Below are 23,034 nucleotides of genomic sequence, written 5' to 3'. Positions count from 1 at the left end.
AAGAAGCAGAAGGAATATTTGAAGAAATAATGGCCAAATACATCCAAAATTTGAGCAAAGACATGAATTTGCAAATCCAGAATCTCTGTGAACTCCAAGTGGGATAAATGTAGAGGCCCACACCAAGACAGTAGAATGAAACTGTCGAAAAACAAAGGCAGGGAGAATCTTGAGAGCAGCAAAAAAGAAACGCTCTTCCTCAAGATCAAAAGATCCTCAATAAAAGTAACAGCCAATTCTCAGCAGAAACCATAGAGGCCAGAATGCTATGGGGTGACTATTTAAAGTGCTCAAATAATAATACCGCCAACCAATAATTCTGTATCTGGCAAAACCATCCTTCAAAAATAAGGGAGAAATGAAGATGTTCCCAGATAAACAAAACCCGAGGGAGTTCCTTGCAATCAGAGCTGCTCTACAGGAAATGCTAAAGGGAATACTGTGGGCAGAAAAAAAAGAACATCAGACAGCAACCTGAATCTGTATGATGAAATAAAGGTCTCCAGTAAAGGTAAGTACAGACAAATGCATACAAAACAATTATAAATCCGTTATGGAGCACACACTCTATAAAGATAAAATCTGTGACATCAATAATATAAAGGCAGAACAGAACTTTGTAGTAGAGATTTTGTATGCTATGGAAGTTATGTTAGTATCAGTTCAAACTAGATTATTATAAATTTCGGATGTTAAATGTAATCTTCATGGTAACCACAAAGGAAACATTTAACAAATATACCTGTAAAGGAATGGAGAAGACAATCAGTTCACTACAAAAAAATCAACAACACAGAAGAAAGCAGTAATGGAGAAAACGAGAAGCAAAAGGGGTATAAAATATGAAGAAAACAAATAACAAAATAGTAAGTCCATTCTTTTTACTAATTGACTTAAATGTAAATGTGTTAAACTCTCCAAACAAAAGACAGAGATTCTCAAACAGATAAAAAAAAACAAAACACAAGATCTAGCTCTATGCTGTCTATAAGAAACTCACTTTAGTGCCAGACACAAAAGATATGTGTGTGTGTGTATGTATGTATGTATGTATATATATATAATTTTTTTTTTTTTAAAGTAAAGTCGACCCCCAACATGGGGCTTGAACTCATACCTTAAGATTAATAGTCCCATGCTCTACTGGGGAGCCAGCCAAGCTCCCCGAAAAAGATACTCTCTGTAAACAGTAACCAAGACAGCAGAGGTGGCTGTAGTAATATAGGGCAAAATAGACTATAAGCAAAAAACTGTTACAAGAAACAAAGTATATTACATATTGATAAGTCAATTCATCAAAAAGATAGAATAATTTATGTAGTGAACAATATGCCCCCAAAATACATGAAGCAAACACTGACAGAATTAAAGGGAAAACTAGAGAGTTCTATAATAATTGTTGGAAAATTCAACATTCTGCTGTCAAAATGGATAAAACACTTACAAGGTCAATAAGAAAACAGAAGACTTGGACATTATAAATTAATTAGACCTAACAGATGTTTACAAAACACTCCACCCAGCAACACAATCTAGTTTTCTCAAGTGCACGTGGAACACTCCGCAGGACAGACCACATGTTAAGCTACAAAACAACTTTCCATAAATTTTAAAATGATACTTTGAAATCATACAAAGTATCCTCTCTGACAAAAGGGAAAGTGGAAAATTCATAAATAGGTGGGAATTAAACAGCCCCAATGCAAATCCAGAAAAGGGGTTAAAGAAATGGAAAGGAATATTTAAATATATATGTACCAGCAATTACATTCCAGGGTATAAGCCTGGAATATGTTTAAAAAGAATATAAAAATAGCACCTCAAAGAGATACTTGCATGTCAGTCTTCATTGCAGCATTATTCACAATAACCAAAAGGTGAAAATAACCCAAGTGTGCATCAAGAAATGAATGGATAAACAAAATATAGTAATTATACAGTAGAATATTATTTAGCCATAAAAAGAAATGAAATCCTGATGTTATAACATGGATGAATCTTGAAAAAATATTCGCGAAATAAGCCAAATGCAAAGTACAAATATTTTGTGATTCCACTTAAAAGAAGTATCCAGAATAGGTAAATTAATAAAGAGTAAAAAATAAATAAGGAGTAGAATGGGATTTACCAGGAGCTTGGAAGAGAGGGGACAGGAATAGAGAGTTACTTAATGAGTTTGTTTGTGGTAAGGAAAAAGTTCTAGTGGTGATGGCCACACAGCATTGTGAATGTAACTAATGCCACCCAAATCATACACTTAAAAATGGTTAAAGGGCAAATTTTGCTATATATCTTACAATACAAATTTTTATCCTATACACATTAATATATTAAGATTTACTTTGTTTCTGGAGGAAAACTCACAAGAATTTTAAAGATAATTTTAGAGTGAAATCAGTATTCATTGTGTTATGAACACATGTACTTATGAGCTGATCATATTTACCCAGCTTTAGATCTTGAAATGTATCATTCATCTGCTCCTCTGCCAAGGTTGAATGAAGTATGTTTACCATGGTAAAAAATGAACAGGCTTTAATGATTATCTTTTGACAAGTTAAAGGGAAAAAAAGTATTGGGCACCTCGGTGTGGCTGTCGGTCAAGCATGACTCTTGATTTCAGCTTCAGGTCACAATCTCATGGTCATGAGATTGAGCCCAGCATCGTGGAGCCTGCTTGAGATTCTTGATTCTCTTTCTCTCTCTCTCCTTCTGCCCCTCCCCCACTCATTCTCTCTCTCTCTCTCTCTCTCTCTCTAAAAAAAAAAAAAAAAAAGAGAGAAGAAAAATATCAGACTCTTGTTAAAATTTTTGAGCTTTCTCAGCAAGTAATACATATAAGTGGTAAATTCCACTGCTTCCTAAGTGTAATCAGAATGTTGTGTAACAACTATTAGTAAAAAAGATCAAGGATGCACTGAATGTTGAGAACCTCAAGGTTAATATCTAAAAATTTATTTTGGAGAAGAAATCTATTATTGAAAAAATGGCTACATAGGCTAATTTGTCAGATGAATTATTCAAATTACCATTAAAATACACCATAGGGAAAAAACAAATCCACAAGGACAGAGAAAACAGGACAAGAGGCAAGCAGTACAAACCACTGAAAGCCTATGAATGAGACACAAAACCAGAGGAGAGAACAGGACAAGAAACAATCAGAACACAATTCTGACAAAGCAAACGGATGGATTAGCAGACTCAAGAAAGGCAAATCAAGCCAGCAGTGGAGAAAGGTGAGAATCAACCTAATTCGCCCTCATAATTGTCCAGTCAGCAGATTCAATACCCCGGCAGCTGGGGGTTAAGGACAGTGGCTAATAGAAGAACCTAATGAGAAGTATTTGGAGGTTATATGCCTAATATCCCTTCCTCTATTCCTCACCATTGCTTGTCTAGCCCTTCCCCAGGCCAGTAAAAGGCCAGAAGTTTATTCTCTAGACATCTGAAAGACGGTTTTTCTGGACTTCCGGTACTGAGGGTAGCAAGCCAGTAGCGTGTTGGTGGGGAGGGGAAAGTTGGACAAGCTAGCACATACACATATAGTGACTGAAACCCCATACTTCTTCCCCCATCAGGTTCTCACAACACCGGCAGACAGATCCTTGCCATCCAGGAGGGAGACTGGAAGCCTCTACTCTGGAGAATGTGACCAATCCAAGACATTCACATATGTGGAGAACAGAACTCCCAAAACAAGTCCACCCCAATAACCCTAAAAACAACCCTTCTCACAAGTCCAAGGCTCCTAATCAGCTTTTTAGTCCACTATTTGACCAGAAATAGACAGCCAAGGATTGTCAGATGTCCTGGAAAAGCCTAAAACAGGAAAAGAAAAAAAAAAAAAAAAAATGTGTACACACACACACACACACACACACACAGAAGAAATTTGAAGAAAACAGATCCTACAGAAAAACAACTTCATAAAAAAACCCCAACAAAACAACAACACACAAACACTATCACGAATGTACTGAATGGTAACAGAAGACATCCATAGGCAAAAATATAAAATAAGAACAAAGTACCATGTAAGAAAAGGAGCATCCAGAAATCAAAAAGGGATCTTCAGATTTAAAATTATGAGAGCAAAGAAGAGTTAGAAGACTGAATTAAAGAGAGATGAGGTTGGGGAAGGGGGGAAAGAGATCCAGTCCTGGAGAACCAACATCAAATTAACTTCTCCCAAAAGAGAAAAGCAGAGGAGAGGAAATCATCAATGAACAAGAAGTTTCCCAGAAACAAAAGACACAAGTTAGCATACTGAGAGGGTTCATCAAATACTGGACATAATGGATACAGACCCACACCAAAGCACATCACTGTGAAATTTCATTACCTTGAGGAGCAAGATAGTCTACAAGTTTTCAGGTCACAAAGAACTGAAATCGAAATAGTTTTGGATTTCTCAACACAACTGGAAACAAGACGGTGTAACAGTATCTTCAAAATTTGGAAGGAAAACTACTTCACACCTAGAATTCTATAAAATTACCAAATAGGACAGACATGCAAGGACTCCAAAGATTTACCTCCATACATACTTCCTCTGAAAGCTACCAAAAGATGTGCTCCACCAAAATAAATCAGTAACCAATAAAATAAAAAACAAAACATCCAGAAAAAACTCAGCACAGGAGAGAAGTCAATGCAAATCCCAAATTAGCCAGGCACCAGAGGGTAGATCTGAGCAGCATAATTCAAAACAGGTTGAGGGTTGCCCTCAATACCATATGCCATTATATGCCAGATTTCCATTCCACTCTCAGCTACATGGATCAGCAAGGATACTCACATTGTCCTACAGAAGCATAGTTCCGACCTATCCTGTGAGCTGGAGCTTGATTCTTCATGAGCTGAAAACCAGAAAATATAGAAGTCTACTCCCTCCAACCCCATTTCTGCCAGACATCAATTGTCAGATGCCCTGTGGTAAGCCTTCTTGTTAAGCAGGACTCACTCATGAACTTGGCCACGAACTACCTCAAAGTGACTTTTGCAAACAGAGAAAATGCAGCCAGACTATGAGCAAAAGACTGTTACCTTCTCCATGAAGCCTTCATGTAATAATGATAATTTTGTCCTTTTTTATCTGCCAACAGGTTTTCCAAAACAAGTATGTTGTTTTAGAATGTATATGTATACAATAAAATCAAACGAGACACAAGGGAATGATTAACACAAAGTCAGGATAGTGCTTGTATCTGGGAGGGGAGAAGGATGCAATTGCAGACACATAACAAGCTTCTCAAACCCTAGTAAATGTTCTATTTCTTAACCTTTCTGGATCTTACTACATGTTTCACCTCTTACCCTGAGGTGGGTACATCAATACTCACTTTATTATTACTCTTTATATCATACACTTTTTATAATTTATTCCACAAACTGAAAGAAATCCCATCACTTCCGTGTTCAGATTCCAGGCTCAATGAAAAGAATTTTGGTAATGATTTGACTCTGAAGTAATAAACTGACATGCTAATTTTATTTTTTTGCAACAGTACTCATAAACTAATGAATGTTTAATTGATTTGATGACTATGTCCTTGTATATAAAATTAAATTGGTCTTTAAGTAAATCCTCTGGGAGTCAGCACATCCTCTGCGAATAACCAAACTGAGTCTCAGAATCAGGATTTTCTCGATGCTTCAATTTCATGCCATATTGCAGCTTCAATTTTTGAAGTGTCATATTCCCTCATCATATCAAACTCAAGCCACGGCTGACTCCACTTCTGAGCTTCTTTCATTTGCTCTTCAGTCAAACAAAGATCAAATCTGATTCCTTTAATATTAAATTTTGGACGTTCCCAGCGTTTGGACCAGGGCTTAGGCTTCATTTTTACTTTCAGCTACAGATGATATTAAAAAAAAAAAAAAAGAAAAGAAAGAGAAAGAAAGAAAGAATTTGTTTAGTAGCAAGCAAAATTCTTCTAAAAGTTTTCATTAAGGTGACTCTTTCTTTATATAGAACGTTCAGTTCTACAAATACAACTCATACCTGATTAACAGGAACGTCGTGGCTCGTTTCTTGTACGACTGGCTTCATATTCATATCAAAAGTGCTATATTCAGGAAGGGCATCTCGTAAGTATAGCAAACTATCGTCCAGCCGTTTCTCTAATTTGACCACTTGGATCTCTTGGATTCGAGGATTATAAAGTTCAAAGCAAATCTCAACACCTAAACAGAGAAAACATATTCTTACCATCTGAACCCAGACGCCTGTATATGCCTTATACAACAGTAAAAACTATTTTATAATGGAACTAGCACAGGGTTTTGCACATAGGAAATGTGACATAAATTTGTAATTTTTAAGATAAAGATTATCGAAAGAAAAAAATAAAGTCCATGTAGATTAAAAAGTGAAAAAAATCTGAGTTAGAATGATAGTCTAAAGAAAAATGTCTTCTATAAATACAGTCACACATCTCTTCACTTCTGGTACTATTTTTTTTTTCAAATCCTTTTTTATTTATTGGTCTGGCCCAAAAAGATCTTAAGAGACCATGATAACAGTGTTAAAATTGTTTAGGGTCTAGTATCAGAAGAGGGATTAGATCCTGAGAATGTTTTCTTCATCTCCTTTTCTTTTTAGTGTTTAAATATACATCCAAGTTAGTTAGCATATAGTGCAATAATGATTTCAGAAGTAGATTCCAGTGACTCATCCCCTATGTGTAACACCCAGTGCTCACCCCAGCAAGTGTCTTCCTTAATGCCTCTTACCCATTTAGCCCATCCCCGCACTCTTCACTTCTGATACTATTAACCTGGAGAAAATCTGAGTAAATTCTTTACTGTCACATTTTTGTTTGTTTCCCAACTACTTATAAAACTTGATCTCCTACATTAAGGGCAACAGGAGTAATGATGCAAAGAGTTAATACATTTTTAAGTTCTAACTTTGGTTTAGAAGTCCCTCCTAAGGATGGCCTAAGTTTTATTTATTTATTTTTTAATCCAGATCAGTTCCTTTTTAAAATTTTTTTTATATTAGAGAGAGAGAAAGTGCACAAGTGAGGGAGAGAGGCAGAGGGAGAATCTTAAGCAGGCTCCACACTCAGTGCAAAGCCCAATGCAGGGCTCAGTCCCATGACCCTGGGATCATGACCTGAGCCAAAATCAAGAGTCGGACACTCAAACGACTGAGCCACCCAGGCACCCCAGGATGGCCTAGGTTTTAAAACATGCTGGGGCTCAGGGCACCTGCGTGGCTTAGTTGGTTAAGCGTCCGACTTCGGCTCAGGTCATCATCTCACAGTTCATGGGTTTGAGCCCTGTGTCGGGCCCTGTGCTGACAGCTCAGAGCCTAGAGCCTGCTTCAGATTCTGTGTCTCCCTCTCTCTCTGCCTCCCCTCCACTCACACTCTCTCTCTCAAAAATAAATAATAAAACATTAAAAAAAAAAAAAAACATACTGGGGCTCTCCATATGAAGCAAGCTAGGAACAGCATTGCTGTTTCAAGATGCTACAAGTAATAGTTTAAGATACAACCTCTGTTAGCACCAAACACTTAAGGGAAAGAGTATATTCTGAGGTTTCCTGAAATAATCCCAAGAGAAATACAAATATGTATGAACAACATTTAATACCAGGATTTAATCCATTATTTCCTATATACCTATTCTGTTCCAAGTACTGATCTAGGGATTGTGCCTATAGTGAACTCAAAATAGATCAAATCCTTCTCCTCTCATAGAGCTTATATTCTAGTGGATGACAATAAATAGACACACCAAAATTTCATTTACAATTCATAATTTAAGGTAATTTCATATAGTCAATATAAACAAAGTGATAATACTGTGGCTGGGGAATAAATAGTATATGAATAGTAAAGCCAGGGAAAGCCTCTCTAAAAACACAATTTAGACTGACACTACAAATAGCCAAGAGTGCTCAAGGCAGAAAGAACAGCAAATGCAAAGGCCCTGGGGTCTTAACAAACTTGCTATATTGGGGGGAAAAACAAAACAAAACAGAAAAAGGCCTTTTTGGCTGGAGCACAGTAAGTCAGTGGGCCAGGAAAGTTAACCAGGAATACAGCATAGCTGCAGGCAGGAAGGAGGCAGGGCGGCATGGACACAAGTGGTGGCCATGGAGACGGAGAACCAAACAGAACTGGAATATATTTTTTGGAGATTAAGCCAAGAAAACTTGACTGACTGGATATATGAAGAGAATAATTAAAAATAGCTCCTGAATTTTTGATTAAGTAAGTACGTACGCAGTGGTGCCACTTATGGACATAGAAAAAACCAAGAGGAACACACTGTGAGGAAAACAATCCTATTCTGAGCTTGTCGTATGCTTAAAAGATATCCACCCGGAAATGTCAAAGAGGTAGTTGTATGTACAAATCCGGAACCTGGACAGGGTCAGTCCTTGAGATCTAAATTTGGGAGTTCTCGGGGCGCCTGGGTGGCTCAGTCGGTTAAGCGTCTGACTTCAGCTCAGGTCATGATCTCACGCTCATGGGTTCAAGCCCCATGTCGAGCTCTGTGCTGACAGCTCAGAGCCTGGAGCCTGCTTTGGATCTGTGTCTCCCTCTCTCTGCCCCTCCCCTGCTCATGCTCTATCTCTCTCTCTCAAAAATAAACATTAAAAAAAAAATTCTTTTTTTTAATTTGGAAATTCTCATCATATGGATGGTATTTAAAGCCAGTGGACTAGGAAAAACACCAAAGAAAGGAGTATCGATGGGGAAGGTTGAGACAGGTTGTAACAGTCAAAAGTACCTTAGAGGAGGGCAACAGGGAGTGAACATTTTTGGAGTATTCAGTGTTCAGTACTTCATGTAGAATATCACCCACAACAGACCACAACACTAAGGCAGAAACTATTATATCTCAGTTTTAAGAAAGAATATCAGGGGCGCCTGGGTGGCTCGGTTGGTTAAGCGGCCGACTTCAGCTCAGGTCATGATCTCACGGTGAGTGAGTTCGAGCCCCGCATCGGGCTCTGTGCTGACTGCTCAGAGCCTGGAGCCTGTTTCAGATTCTGTGTTTCCCTCTCTCTCTGCCCCTCCCCTGTTCATGCTCTGTCTGTCTCTGTCTCAAAAATAAATAAACGTTAAAAAAAAAAATTTTTTTAAAAGAAAGAATATCAAACCAAGGTCCATCTCACACACCTATGATCATGGTTTTCTACTGCAAGGCTTCTCCAAACACATGATCTGATCGAAGGCACACATTTCTGCAACTTGTAAGCCTTGCTAAGCTCCGACATGCACGGCACCACAGGTCATTACAAGATGAGTCCCGCATCGGGCTCTCTGCTATCAGCACACAGCCCGCTTCAGATCCTCTGTCCCCCAATCTCTCTGCCTCTCCCCTGTTCAGGTACTTGCTCTCTCTCTCTCAAAAATAAATACACATTTTAAAAAAAAAGAAAAAAAGAAAATTTTACTGTTCTGCCATGTCGATTCATAATGTTTCTAGAATTTTGCCACTTGGGCCTCTGTCTTATTTATTAGGCATAACAAACAAGTTTTGCCTTTTTAAAAATTCCTCTAATTCTTATCAAACAACGATTATTGTGGTGACTATCATAATATAAAGCAAAATGGGGGCATTCATTTTAGGGAAAAGTGACTCATACGACATCATTATGTTTGTCTTAATGTTCTCATGGGTTATTGCCCCCTACACTGAATGTTCCCCACACTGTTAATAGTCACTTGTCTCCTCCTGTGATGCTGGCAGAGGTCGGAAAATCTGACAGTGGTCGTCCTGTGATGAAAGAAGCCCTCAAGGGAAAGCACAGCACTGACTGCTTACTCCGCAGCCTCCAGTCTCATCCCACTCTTAGGCCACGGGCCCAGGTCAGGCCTCGGAATCCCTTTCACTTTCAAGTTCCAGACGTTTTCTCCCGGCATGCAGAACACAAAATAGAACCTGAGATACCATTTTCCAGAAAATTAAACTAATGAAATGGAAGCTACCTTGTCCTTCAATAGTATTCCTAAGGATAAAAGTAGCTCCAAGGCCTGCTCCTGATCTCTGGATACAGATCCCTAGAAACCGGCTGGTTTTTCCGCTGGCATATGGGTCAGCTGTAGTAACACGAAGTATGCTTCCTACGAATTCAAAAGAGAAGTGAACTTTTACAAGACTTGCAGAAACACACAAACAGCATTTCTAGGTAACCTCCTAACTTCCTAAATGTTTTAATGTATTAGGAATAAGTATCTCATCTGGGCAAAACCCAGATCTGTGAAAAACACTCTTCCCTATGTGAAAAAAACTAAGCCCGCCCACCACCAATAATGAAAGCGTGCAGCTCTTACTGACCAACGTAGAACTCTGGAATGTGGAGTATTTTTCTCCTCTCTAACATATCTTTTCTTTCCATCTGAAATTTCAGAGGATTTGTTCTTCCCCTTGGAGGAATAAATTCAGGACTCAAGAACCTGTGAAGAATATAAATAAAAAAAAAAAAAAATTAAAGGCAAACTTAAAAATTAAAGATTATGATGCTGACGTGTTTTATTCTTTCTTCCTAAGAAATGTTGATTATTTATTTCTAAAACTGTTGTCGACGCTCAAGAAAATAGCTAACAATTCCTGAGTACTCACCTCGCATCCTGTTAAAGGTTTACGACACACCGAGAGCATAAATTAATCCTCACGACAATTAGGCGAGCATGCTGTCATCATCTCCTTTCACAGATGAAAATGAAGCTTGCAGAAGGTAAACTGATGTACTGTTATATTAGCTATGAACTAATCAAGTCAAGATTTAAACACAGGCATGTCTGTCAGACAACAAAGCCTATGGCCATAAACCACAAGCCTCACATCGAGTTGTGCGTGTTAAAATAAATTACACTGGATGGGCACTTGGGTGGCTCAGTCGGTTGAGTGTCCAACTTCGGCTCAGGTCGTGATCTCACGGTTTGTGAGTTGGAGCCCCGCGTCGGGCTCTGTGCTGACAGCTCAGAGCCTGGAGCCTGCTTCTGATTCTGTGTTTCCCTCTCTCTCTGCTCCTCCCCCATTCATGCTCTATCTTTCTCTCCTTCAAAAATAAACAAACACTAAAACAAAAATTTTTTTTGAATAAATTTAGTCTGGAAAAATACAAATATAAATCATTAACTATGACCTTAAAAATAATCTTCCTCTTCTCCTCTTTAACTTCTCTAACTTCTTCCTTCCTTTCTCCTTCCTTTCCTTCTTTTCTCTCTTTTTAAATAGGCTTCACAACAACCACACAGCCCAAGGCAGGGTTTGAACTCACGACCCTGAGATCGAGACCTGAGCTGAGATCAAGAGTCAGACATTTAACTGACTGAGCCACCCAGGTACCCCTAAGCTAACCTCTTTAAAAGCGTAAATGACATTACAGTGAAAAATCATGTCCCTATCACCCATCCTAAGAAATAAATGATCAATACAGTTGAAGCCCCAGTGCACCCTTCCCTCCCCCACAGTTAATTACTATGGGGTAATTCATTAAATTTGGTGATGATTCTTCCCATGAAGTTTCTTCCTTTTGCTGGTTCACCCCTTTCTCAGGAGCTTCACAGGTGTACTCTGAAACTGGGCCCCATACTCTAAGGACAAGGAGATACTGAAGGCCACTCAGGGTGGGTAGGTTACAGTTTTAGTAACAGCAAAGGGAATTCACATACAGGCTTGTCCTGGGTGGCAGCAAGACACCAAATCTTAAAAATTTACAAAGAGTGGCACAAAAACAGACACTCAGATCAATGGAACCGAATAGAGAACCCAGAAATGGACCCACAAACGTATGGCCACCTAATCTTTGACAAACCAGGAAAGAATATCCAACAGAATAAAGACAGTCTCTTCAGCAAATGGTGCCGGGAAAACTGGACAGCGACATGCAGAAGAATGAGCCTGGACCACTTTCTTACACCATACACAAAAACAAACTCAAAATGGATGAAAGACCTAAATGTAAGACAGGAAGCCATCAAAATCCTAGAGGAGAAAGCAGGCAAAAACCTCTTTGACCTCTGCTGCAGCAACTTCTTACTCAACATGTCTCTGGAGGCAAGGGAAACAAAAGCAAAAATGAACTATTGGGACCTCATCAAAATAAAAAGCTTCTGCACAGTGAAGGAAACAATCAACAAAACTAAAAGGCAACTGACAGAATGGGAGAAGATATCTGCAAACGACATATAAGATAAAGGGTTAGTATCCAAAATCTGTAAAGAACTTATCAAACTCAACACCCAAAAAACAAATAATCCAGTGAAGAAATGGGCAAAAGACATGAAGAGACAGTTCTCCAAAGAAGACATCCAGATGGCCAAGAAACACATGAAAAAATGCTCAACCTCACTCATCATCAGGGAAATACAAATCAAAACCACAATGAGATACCACCTCACACTTGTTAGAATGGCTAACATTAACAACTCAGGCAACAACAGATGTTGATGAGGATGCGGAGAAAGAAGATCTCTTTTGCACTGCTGGTGGGAATGCAAACTGGTGCAACTACTCTGGAAAACAGTATGGAGGTTCCTTCAAATAGTTAAAAATAGAACCACCCTACGACCCAGCAATTGCACTACTAGGCATTTATTCACGGGATACAGGTGTGCTGTTTCGAAGGGACACATGCACCCCCATGTTTATAGCAGCACTATCAACAATAGCCAAAGTATGGAAAGAGCCCAAATGTCCATCGATTGATGAATGGATAAAGAAGATGTGGTATACATATATACATATACAATGGAGTATTACCCTGCATCAAAAAGAATGAAATCTTACCATTTGCAACTATGTGGACGGAACTAGAAGGTATTATGCTAAGCAAAATCAGTCAGAGAAAGACAAATATCATGACTTCACTCATATGAGGACTTTAAGATAGAAAACACATGAACATAAGGGAAGGGAAGCAAAAATAATATAAAAACAGGGAGGGGGACAAAACTAAGAGACTCTTAAATATGGAGAACAAACAGAGGGTTACTGGAGGAGCTGTGGGAGGGGGGATGGGCTAAATGGGTAAGGGTAATGAATTAAGGAATCTACTCCTGAAATCATTGTTGCACTATATGCTAATTTGGACGTAAATTTAAAAAAATAAAATGAGATAATTAAAAAAAAATTTACAAAGAGGCCCTAAGTGGTCTTAGTCACATACACTATGTAGGTATTTTCAATACCACATCATCATCTCGAGGCTATGTCTCTGGAGCAGCCTCTAGGAGCAGAAAAGGCAAGCAGAACCCACATTCCAAAGACAAGGGAAGGGGTGAGGAGCTGGGGTTCAGCCCATGGGTCAATCAGCAGTCATGTCTTTTTGATGATGATCCCCAACACTCATTTCCTACTTTGAAACTTTTTAAGCCCACCAAAAAGTTGAAATAGTAATACAATGAATACCCATATACACACCATCTCGTTTCATCAACTGCCAACATTTTGACATATTTGCTTTATATATACATATAATTTTTTTCCTGAACTATTTGAAATGTCAAATAGCAAGGTATTTCATCTCAGAATACTTTAGAAAGCTTCTAAGAATAGGGACTTTCTGCTACATTTATCACAATACTTGTATATGACACCTAAGAACTTCTGCAATAATTCAACAACAAAATGTAATATGTAGTTTGTATTTAAACATATCTGAACTAACAGTATCTAATTGTCCTGGAAAAGGCCTTTTGTTGCCCAATCCCAGCTACCATCAAGCTTCACACATTATATCTGGGTATTACTCGCTTTAGTTTCTTAAACTGCTACTATTCCCCATCTTTGTATTTTTACAACACTGACTTTTCTGAAGAGTCAAAAAGCCTACTGTCTTATACACCATCCCTGGATTCTGGAAATGTTTATTGTTTCCACATGTCTAGACCAAGGTTAAACATTTTGGGTAAAAATATTATAGAGGTGATCATCTTATCCTATCACATCAGGAGGTATGTAATGTCAGCTTGTATGGCTATTGGGAAAGCCATAGGTCTGATTTCTCTGTGGAGAATTTCCCTTGTACATTTTATACTTTACATATGCATGTATGTATGTAAAATGTACATATGCATTTTATACTTTACATTTGCATGTCTGAGCAATATAAAAATGCTATCATACTATATCAATTCTTCTGCAGGTTGTTTTTTCTCCACACATTATTTATGAAGTTTATATCCATGTCAGCTCCAGGTCATTTATTTTTCACTGCCATGTAATACTCCATTATATAAATGCATTTGCCTATTCACCTACTGATGGATATCTAGGCTACTTCTACATTTTTGTTTGTTATAAATACCTTTGTGTTCATTTCTGTACATATTTCCTTGTACATATTACTTTAAGTTGTGTACCGACTGGGTGGAAAGGTATACACAACCTCAAAATTACTAAATTTTGTTCAACTGTTTCCCAAAGTAATTATACAATTTACATTCCCACTTAACTGAATTATAATAACTGTTGCCATTTAAGAGAGATATTCCTTTCTCAACTTAAAAAAAAAAGTTGTGTAAGGAAATCTTTTCTGAATCTCTACCTTCCATAAATTCAATGTTCAACTTAGAACAGGATATTTGCAATGTTAAACACACACACATAGGCATACAGAGATAATCCAACCAACAAGGAATAGCCAAATCTCACCAACTTTTTCCTGCTAAAATTGGCTTTTTAATAAGGTTGTTATACAACTAGGTTACCTAAACTTACAGATACCTCCAAAGTTGCCACCATTCATTTAAGTGAACCAGGCTTTTAAACACACTGGGTTTTATCTTTTTTTTTTTTTTAAAGCTTATTTATTTTTGAGAGAGAGGGAGAGAGAATATGAATGAATATGCCCGCAAGCAGGGGAGAGGCAGAGACAGGGAGAGAGTGAATCCCAAGGAGGCTCTGAGCGATCAGCTCAGAACCCGATGCTAGGCTGGATCTCACCAACCTTTCGATCATAACCTGGGTGGAAATCAAGAGTCCGCCGCTTAAAGGACTGAGCCACCCAGAAGTCACTTAAGCACACTGTTTTTAAAAGCAAATTTAAGACACCAATTACCGTAAAATTTTATCACTGTATAGCATTTTCAGGAAACTAAAACACGTGTGTAGGGAAAGGAAAACAGGGTGAGCTCTGGCCAATCCATTTCTACCGAGGCAAGGAATGATCAGTTTCTCAAACAAGTAAAATACTATGTATTTGAGAGAAAAATTCTTGATACAAGCTGAATGCTGAAGCAAAGAGCTTCAAATAGGGAGAATCCTTGCTTTTAGTTCTGATTTAATAAGGCTGCAGAGAAAGTTCAACGCTAGCTTGGGAAAAAAGGGGAAGACAAACCTGAAGTGGTTAAGCTTTGCACACGAGCTCATGAATCCTGCACAAAAGCTCCTGCAGTGGGCGTTCCACCTCTGCTTTAAAGCCGAGATCTCCAAAGTAAAGGCAGGTTCGCAAGCGCACAGACCCAAAAAGCGGGAACCGCGCGCCGGCCTGGGCCTCACCTCCTTTCCTGACGAGGGGGACCGCGCTTGTCCACAATGACCGGTTTCGGCGGCGGCTTGAACGCGCCCGGCTCCGAAGGTCCGGTGCTCTGCTGTCGGACCGGCCCCACGCGGGCCCCTGCAGCAGCGGGCGACAGAGGTCAACAGAACTCGCCCAGAACTCCCGCCGAGCCCTGCAATCTCCCCCAACTCGCGGTCCCACGAGGGTTGCTCCTGACTTCTAGGCTTGCCTCCCTCGAGCCTCGCCCCGAGCTCCCTCTTCCCTCCGGTGTGCAAGCCCCGCTCCACTTACGCCAGGTGACGGAGGCTAGCGCAGGAAGCAGCGCCCTGGCGGCTCGAAAACTTCGAGACAGGTCCCTTGCGGCCCCGCAGGCCCCTGCAACGGAGGCCGCCATGTCTGCTCGCTAAGGTCAAGACTACAACTCCCAATAATCAGTGCGACGAGGTCGGGACTACTTGAGATAGGACGGCGGCTGCTATGGGACAAAGCAGCCAAAGGCTCTTTTGTTTTGGTTTGGTTTTTCCTCTGTTCCTTTTCCTCTCCACTCCCCCCAATAACCCCCAACCCTGGCCTAAGTATTTTAGAGAACGTGTATATTTCTCTAGTTCCCCCACAGTGTGCCAAGTTTTACCCCTCCATAGGAACACTTTCCTCCCTCTGTGAATCAATTCTATCTTCACTTTCTCAGGCTTCGCTACATCAAGACCCCGGTATAGGCTCTTATCCTTACTAGGTACTTTCCATTAGCACCTCTGATACCATTTGCAATTCTATTTTTAATTTAATTTAATTTAATTTAATTTAGAATTACTTGTGTAATTATTGGATTATTGTCTAGCGCGGAAAGTGCATGGACGAGGTCATGTTTTGCTCACCATTTTATCCCAGCACCTACCAGTTATCTGGCCCTCACTCTTTGTTGAATGCAAGAAAAAGAAAAGAAAATAGTTCCTGATGCAGTTGGCACAGCGTCCCTGAGACTCAAGAGAGCATGCTAAAATTGACTTTGGGTTGGGCAATGTGGCTGGGATAGGTGGCAGAAATGAAACTCAAAAGAGTAGGTTATAAGTCTTGCTGAGAAATTTGGAATTTGTACCCTTGACAATGGTGAGTCACTGGAAGGATTTCACACTCAGAGTGATGTGATTATTAATTACTTATTGGTCATTCCAGTTGAATTAATGTCCCAAAGCATCTCAGACTCACCATGTTCATGTTGAATGCATTACGTTTACTTCCAAACCACCTCCCCAGTGTTGGCTATCTCAAATGATGGCTTCAACATACAATCTGTTGCTTAACGCCAAATATCTTAGTGCCATCCTTGGTGTCTCCCTGTCTCTGAGGTAAAGTTCCTTAAACTACATGTAGTACCATAAATTATCTCAAGAATCCTTATACTTTCTCATCCTGTCACCCATATCACTAATCCAGATCACCATCCTGCCTCCTCAGGATCACTGCAAACCACTGTACCTGCCTTCTCATTGGTCTTCCTGCCTCCAGGTCCCTCCAGTTCTTCTCCACATAGCAACCCAAAAGGTGGCTCAGACATACATACCTCATCCATTGCCTTGCCCCAGTTTAAAGTCTTCCATAGTTTTTTGTTGACCCTGGGATGAAAATCAAATGCCCAAAAAGAAAACAACCTCCTCCAAAAAATTTTAATTTAATTTAATTTAAAAATGTTTTTAAAAAAACACTACAGCCTGCCCCCATGACTCTATTTTGCCATCTTAAAGATACATGAACTATTACATCAGCCTGAGAAAGAAGGCCATGTTTTGAGGACAGAATTCAAAATGCCATGAGGAGAGACAGGGTTTTCTAATTTAATTCCAACGTCCTTGATTAGAATGGAATTTGTTCTATAATAACAAGGAATTACACAACCAAAATTTCAGATTAGCTAAAGTTTAGACTTTTTCTACCCACACAAAAAGGAGACTTCAAATGTTTAAGAGAAGAGGAAGAAGGGAGGAGAGACAAACATAATTGTGACTGGTACTGGTGACAAATTTTCTGGGCCAACTAAACCCCAAACAGCTTGATCATCACTCTTGCTGGGACAGAGCCTCTGGGTAGGGGCAGAGAAATGACAGACAGACTTTCACAGGAAGAGGGCAGGACTTTGTGAACATTTCTCAGTCATTCCTGATGTCCCACCCTTCTGAGGATGAAAAAATTATTTTGTAGAGCCTTACAAAACGAGAAGAATGAGCTTGAAGAATCTTATCTTCTCCCATATTCCTGCTTACCTCAAATCCATCAGTTCACTCTGACATTATCGTAAAGAACAAGCTGTAGTTTTAATTTTTCCACCAAACAACTACAAAGAGCAAAATCGAAGAGCACAGAGATACTTTAACTATTTTGTGGGCTGCTTATAGAACTTTAGATATATTACTTCTATATTTTACACTCACAGAAAGGAGAGCATGAACAACATTACATGGTGTGCAGCCAAGGAAAGAAAGTGCTCCAGGAAAATGCCCCACTTCAAGTTATTGCTCCTTATTTCATCCTCTGTGCCTAGCACAGTGCCTGATACTCAATAAATATTTCCAAATAAAATTAGAAAGATCAGTGTAGGTGCACCTTAGAAATGAATAGGAGGCAGGAAACTACTCCAAAAGAGAGATCTTGCTAAACAAACGAAACCAAACACAAAACAAGTTTTCAACGTGTGGTCCTTGGATCAGCAGCAGCAGCATCACCTGGGAACAGGTTAAAAATGCAGACTCTCAAGCCCCACCCTAAACCTACTGAGTCGTAAACTCTGGGGGTGGAGCCCAGCAAGCTGTGCTTTAAGGAATCTTCCACGTGAGCCTGATGATTCTTCAAGTATGGGAACCACCAGTGTAGAGGCAGGGGAGATAGGAAAAGGCGGTTAGGAAAGCAAATTCAGGCCAAACAAGGTTCCGACATGTATTAGCTGTGAGACTTTAAGCATCTTCTCTCTGCCCTCATTTCCTTCTTGGTACTAGGATATAAGTATACCTACCTCACCTGGTTGCTATATGGAGTTAATTCAGATAATCCATAAATAAAGTTCTTAGGTAGATGTCTGGATCACAATGCGTTCTTAATTAGCGTTAAACTTACTTTAAAGATGCAAAACAGCTCCTAGACCAACAAGAAGAGACTATAAACTAATCCATGTATTAATCCGTGTATTAACTCACCCAAAGAAAAAAATCTTTTCATCCAAAGAGGGATTGGTCATCATGGTTGCCTAGAAAACCAGAGTCATAACACAAGATGTTGGCCAGTCACTGCCCACGAAAGGAAGGAGCTTTCGCCAAGTGATTTGGGGAAATTCCAGGTCCATTGATGAGTTCATCTTGGGGTAAAGATAGACTCATGGGGCTGTAACCAACATTTGTGGAGTTTGGCTCCACTGATGAAATTATTCCTAGTATGAGGTGATCCCTTAGACTATTGCCATGAAACATTGCAAACCTATGCTTAACTACCTTTGTTCTGATTCTATGTGTATCAAGCAAGTCTCTCATTCTTATCTGATATGAAATTATGCCTTCAGAGAGAGAAAGTGCTTGTCATAGAGATGTAAGTATTCTGGTATGCTGGCCAGCATAATTTTTTGTCTCATTATAATTTAATAACTAGCATTCGGTGTTGTCATAGAAGTCTCATAGATCTAGTTCATGTGAGTCTGACTAAAGATGAATCTGTTATGCTGAGCTGACAAGTCTATTTCTGGTCTTCCAAGGCAGAGGGAAGACCCAGGGCCATGACAAATTCTCCAAAGCAAGCATATTACATATGAAGTCTTGTGGTATTTTTCTGCCTGGATAAAATACCTTGACATTACCTCAAAATCACACACACGCACACACAGACACACACAGACACACACACACACACACACACACACACACACACCCTTTATTAGCTATCTATTTCTGGGTGAGAAATTACTCCAAAATTAGCAGCTTACACAACAAACATTTATTGTCTCACAGTTCTGTGGGTCAGGAATCCAGGGGTGGCTGAGCTGGGTGATTCTGACTCAGGGTCTCTCTTCAGGCTGCGATCAAGTTGTGGGCTGGGGCCACAGTCACCTCAAAGGTCACCTAAGACGAGATCCACTTTCAAGCTCTCTCACGTGTCTGGTGGCAGGTCTTGGTGGCTGTTGGCTGGAGACATCAGTTGCCTACCACAAGGGCCTTTCCATAGGGCATAATCTGATGGCAGCTTCCCGAGAGTGAGTTGGCAAGAGACAGAAAGCGAGTGGGGCAGAAGTCACAGTCTTTTTGTTATCTAATTTAGAAGTGGCATCCCTTCATTATTGCCGTGTTCTACTCATCAGAAACAAGTCATTAGGTCCAGCTCACACTCAGGGAGAGAGGACCACAGGATCATAAACACTAGGAAGCAGGGATTATTGGAAGCCACCTTAGAAGTTACCTGCCAGAGAGCCATTTTTTTATTCAAACGTGCATAAGTTTAACATTTGTCTTCTATAAGCAGCTCAGTATTGCCTCTCAACAGAGCCTGCTCCACTGGATCATGGAAGAGTAAATGTGGAGAAAGATACCACCTTGTCTTCTGTACATGTCCCACAATTGTCCTTCCTTGTTGCCTCCTCTAACGTCTTCCCTTCATAGATATAATCACGTGTGGTAGTCAAATATTTAACACTCTTATGGCAGGGGCATCACCCAGTCAGAATGGACCTGCCAATTCTTTCACATACCTGCATACCTATGCCTTTCACATACCTGCTGCCTCTCAGCCTATTATCAATCACTCTATAACAAAAGCTATGTAAACGTATGACCTTGAAAAAATGTTTGGAAAAAGGATATACTCAGGCAGAGTGTCTTCTGCTTTCCAAACCTGAATTAGCTTTTCAGATTGTGCTGGGGCCAGGGGTAGCATGGGCAGCAGATTCTGGGCTATCTCAGCTCAACCAAAGAAAGCAATTCCATGGTTTATCTGTTCTGTGAACTAGACTTCCACAGTAAGATTATGTTTCCAAAAAAGGTAGCAAGGCTAAGCATGTTTGAATCCACTGAGTTGTACACATTAATTGATGCTGAGAGCTGAGACCTCCTGCATCAACAGAAACTAAACAGAAGAAAAGACTGCAAACTAACAACTTTACTGTGTGCTTCAGAAAACTGTTGTTCATGGAGTTACCTGGGTGGTTTGCTCTCTGGTCAAACAGCTGTCTTATCAAGAAGGCAGTTTGTTCACTGACCCAGTAAGTCACTTCTCAGGAGGATATTTTGCTCATAAAAGCGTGCCTTCAGACCCTCACCTTGCCATGTCCACTAATCCTAAACTACTATGCCAGCTAGTTTCCTGCCTTGGAAAACCCACCTTAAATCATGAGAGCTTAGACTCCAAAATTCTGTAAGTACCTTCGACCTACTTTCCCCTTTGACTCTATCAAGGTGGTGTTTCTCTTTGCTGCAATAAGTAATAATCAGCTTTGCTTGGTCAAGAGGTTTTTATGTTGGTCTCTGTGCAGAGTCAACAGTTGACCATCCATTCGTTCAGCAAATATTTAGTAAGTCCTACTAGGTGCCAGGCACTATTCTAGGTACTTATCACATATCAATAAGCCAAACAGGTAAGAAACTCCCTACCTCGTGGAACTTACACTCTAATGGGAATAGACAATAAACCAAACCTAAGTGTGGAAATATAACTCTATTATGCACTAGATTCTGATCAGTTCTCTGAAAGGAAACAAAGCAGGAAGGAACAGGCACAGTGGCACCTACAGTGGTTCAATTTTAAAAAAAAAAACCTTTTTTTACATTTCTTTATTTTTGAGAGACAGACAGAGTGTGAGTGGGGAGGGGCAGAGAGAGAGGGAGGCAGAGAATCCGAAGCAGGCTCCAGGCTCTGAGCTGTCAGCACAGAGCTTGATGTGGGGCTCAAACCCACGAACCGTGAGATCATGACCTGAGCTGAAGTCGGACGCTTAACCAGCTGAGACACCCAGGTGCCCCTGCAGTGGTTCCATTTTAAGTGAGATGGTTTACAGTTCACCAAGAAGGTAAACATTGAACAAAGACCTGAAGGAGTTGGAATGAGCCATGTGGCTATGTGGGTGTCTAGAAGAGGAGTTTCCCAGTGTTAGAAAACAGCAAACACAAGGGCCCTGAGTTGAGAGGGTCCCTGCTCTGGACAGTGCAGAGGGGAACCGCAAAGAGGCCAGCGTGCCTGAGTGGATAGAGCTCAGGAGACGAGGTCCGAGAGAGAATGGGAAACCAAATTCTGTCAGACCCTATAAACTTCTGTGAGGACTTTGGTTTTACTCTGCATGAAAAGGGCAGCTGCAGAGGCATCTGAGCAGAGGGACCCTGTGTCTCACATTAGCAGGATCGGTCTGGCTGCAGCATAGAGAGACGGAGGCAGAGACAGACGGAGGATGGATGCAGAAAGGATGCAGGGTGGATGCAAGGGAACCAGTTAGGAAGCTACTGGAATAACTCAGATTCTGTGTCTCCCTCTCTCTGCTCCTGACCCACTCTCCCTCTGTCTCTTTCTCAAACTTAATCTATGCGAACGTGGGGAGGGAAGTATGTTCTGAGGAGGAGGGGTTGCCTCCCCAGCAGATGAAAGCTGCTCCCCAGGTCTGCTGTCTTGTTTCCCAGGCAGGCAGAGAAGAGCGAGAGGTGCTCTGGAGAGAGTTCTGCAGAGAGGAAACAACCAAAGGAAGGTGTGGTGGCTTGGTGGCCCTGGGCCTCCTTGTCTCGTTGTCCCTAAGTCCCCCGATTTCAGTGTATGGAGTCCATTTTAAACTGTGGGTAAAGTAAATCAATAGAAATTAAATACAGACATTTGGAAGCTAGTGGAATCAGGTTTTTGGCCCAAAAGACAACATAGCTACCCATTCCCACACTAGACGTCTAATTTGTTATCATTTGCTATCACTATTTCTCTGGACTGTGGTGCTTGCTGGTACACAGGAGTTAACATCTGAACATCCTTTCCCTTCTGGTTCAAAACATTGTCTTTGATATTTACTTACTCGCATAACTATTTGAGTCATGCCTGGACTCTTTTTTAAATTTTTTTTCAGCTTTATTGTTTTCAGTAACATACCAATTTGTTTCTTCTCTCTTTCTCCGTGTGTGTGTATGTGCGTGTTTAATTGTGGTAAAACATATAAAACACACATTTTACCATTTTTTTAAGTTTTTATTTTGAGACAGAGAGAGTGAGAGAGAGAGTGTGAGCAGGGAAGGGACAGAGAGTGAGGGAGAGAGAGAGAATCCCAAACAGGATCCACACTGTCAGGGCAGAGTCTGATGTGGGGCTCAATCCCACAAACTATGAGATCATGACCTGAATCAAAATCAAGAGTCTTATGCTTAACCGGCTGAGCCACCCACGTGCCCCGAATTTTGCTATTTTAATTATTTTTATTTAGGGGTGCCTGGGTGACTCAGCCGGTTAAGCATCCAACTCCAGTTCAGGTCGTGGTCTCACGGTTCATGGGTTTGAGTCCCACGACGGGCTCTGTGCTGACAGCTCAGAGCCTGGAACCTGCTTCAGCTTCTGTGTCTCCCTCT

The 23,034-nt window shown here is 40.3% G+C and overlaps 1 protein-coding gene across 1 annotated transcript; it reads right to left on the bottom strand.

Moving 5' to 3' along the window:
• Window positions 1-5,472: 5,472 nt before the first annotated feature.
• On the bottom strand, window positions 5,473-15,905 carry MRPL19 (mitochondrial ribosomal protein L19). Its single transcript, XM_045446638.1, has 6 exons — window positions 15,770-15,905; window positions 15,478-15,595; window positions 10,309-10,427; window positions 9,960-10,094; window positions 6,011-6,192; window positions 5,473-5,861 (listed from the first exon to the last, which is right to left on the bottom strand). The coding sequence occupies exons 1-6, from the start codon at window positions 15,870-15,872 to the stop codon at window positions 5,640-5,642; spliced, it is 879 nt and encodes a 292-aa protein (XP_045302594.1). The 5' UTR covers window positions 15,873-15,905; the 3' UTR covers window positions 5,473-5,639.
• Window positions 15,906-23,034: the final 7,129 nt, after the last annotated feature.

Source organism: Leopardus geoffroyi, chromosome A3, assembly GCF_018350155.1.
Source record: "Leopardus geoffroyi isolate Oge1 chromosome A3, O.geoffroyi_Oge1_pat1.0, whole genome shotgun sequence".
NCBI lineage: Eukaryota > Metazoa > Chordata > Mammalia > Carnivora > Felidae > Leopardus > Leopardus geoffroyi.
This window is presented reverse-complemented; position numbering and strand designations above follow the sequence as displayed.

What these genes read in the sequence shown, in the direction of transcription:
- MRPL19 (XM_045446638.1), bottom strand. Translation starts at nt 15,872, where the DNA reads ATGGCGGCCTCCGTTGCAGGGGCCTGCGGGGCCGCAAGGGACCTGTCT. An exon ending in CCCCCTCGTCAGGAAAGGAG is followed by an intron (nt 10,428 to 15,477) that starts GTGAGGCCCAGG and finishes TATTCTTCACAG; the next exon opens with GTTCTTGAGTCCTGAATTTA. An exon ending in GAATACTATTGAAGGACAAG is followed by an intron (nt 6,193 to 9,959) that starts GTAGCTTCCATT and finishes TTCTCTGTTTAG; the next exon opens with GTGTTGAGATTTGCTTTGAA.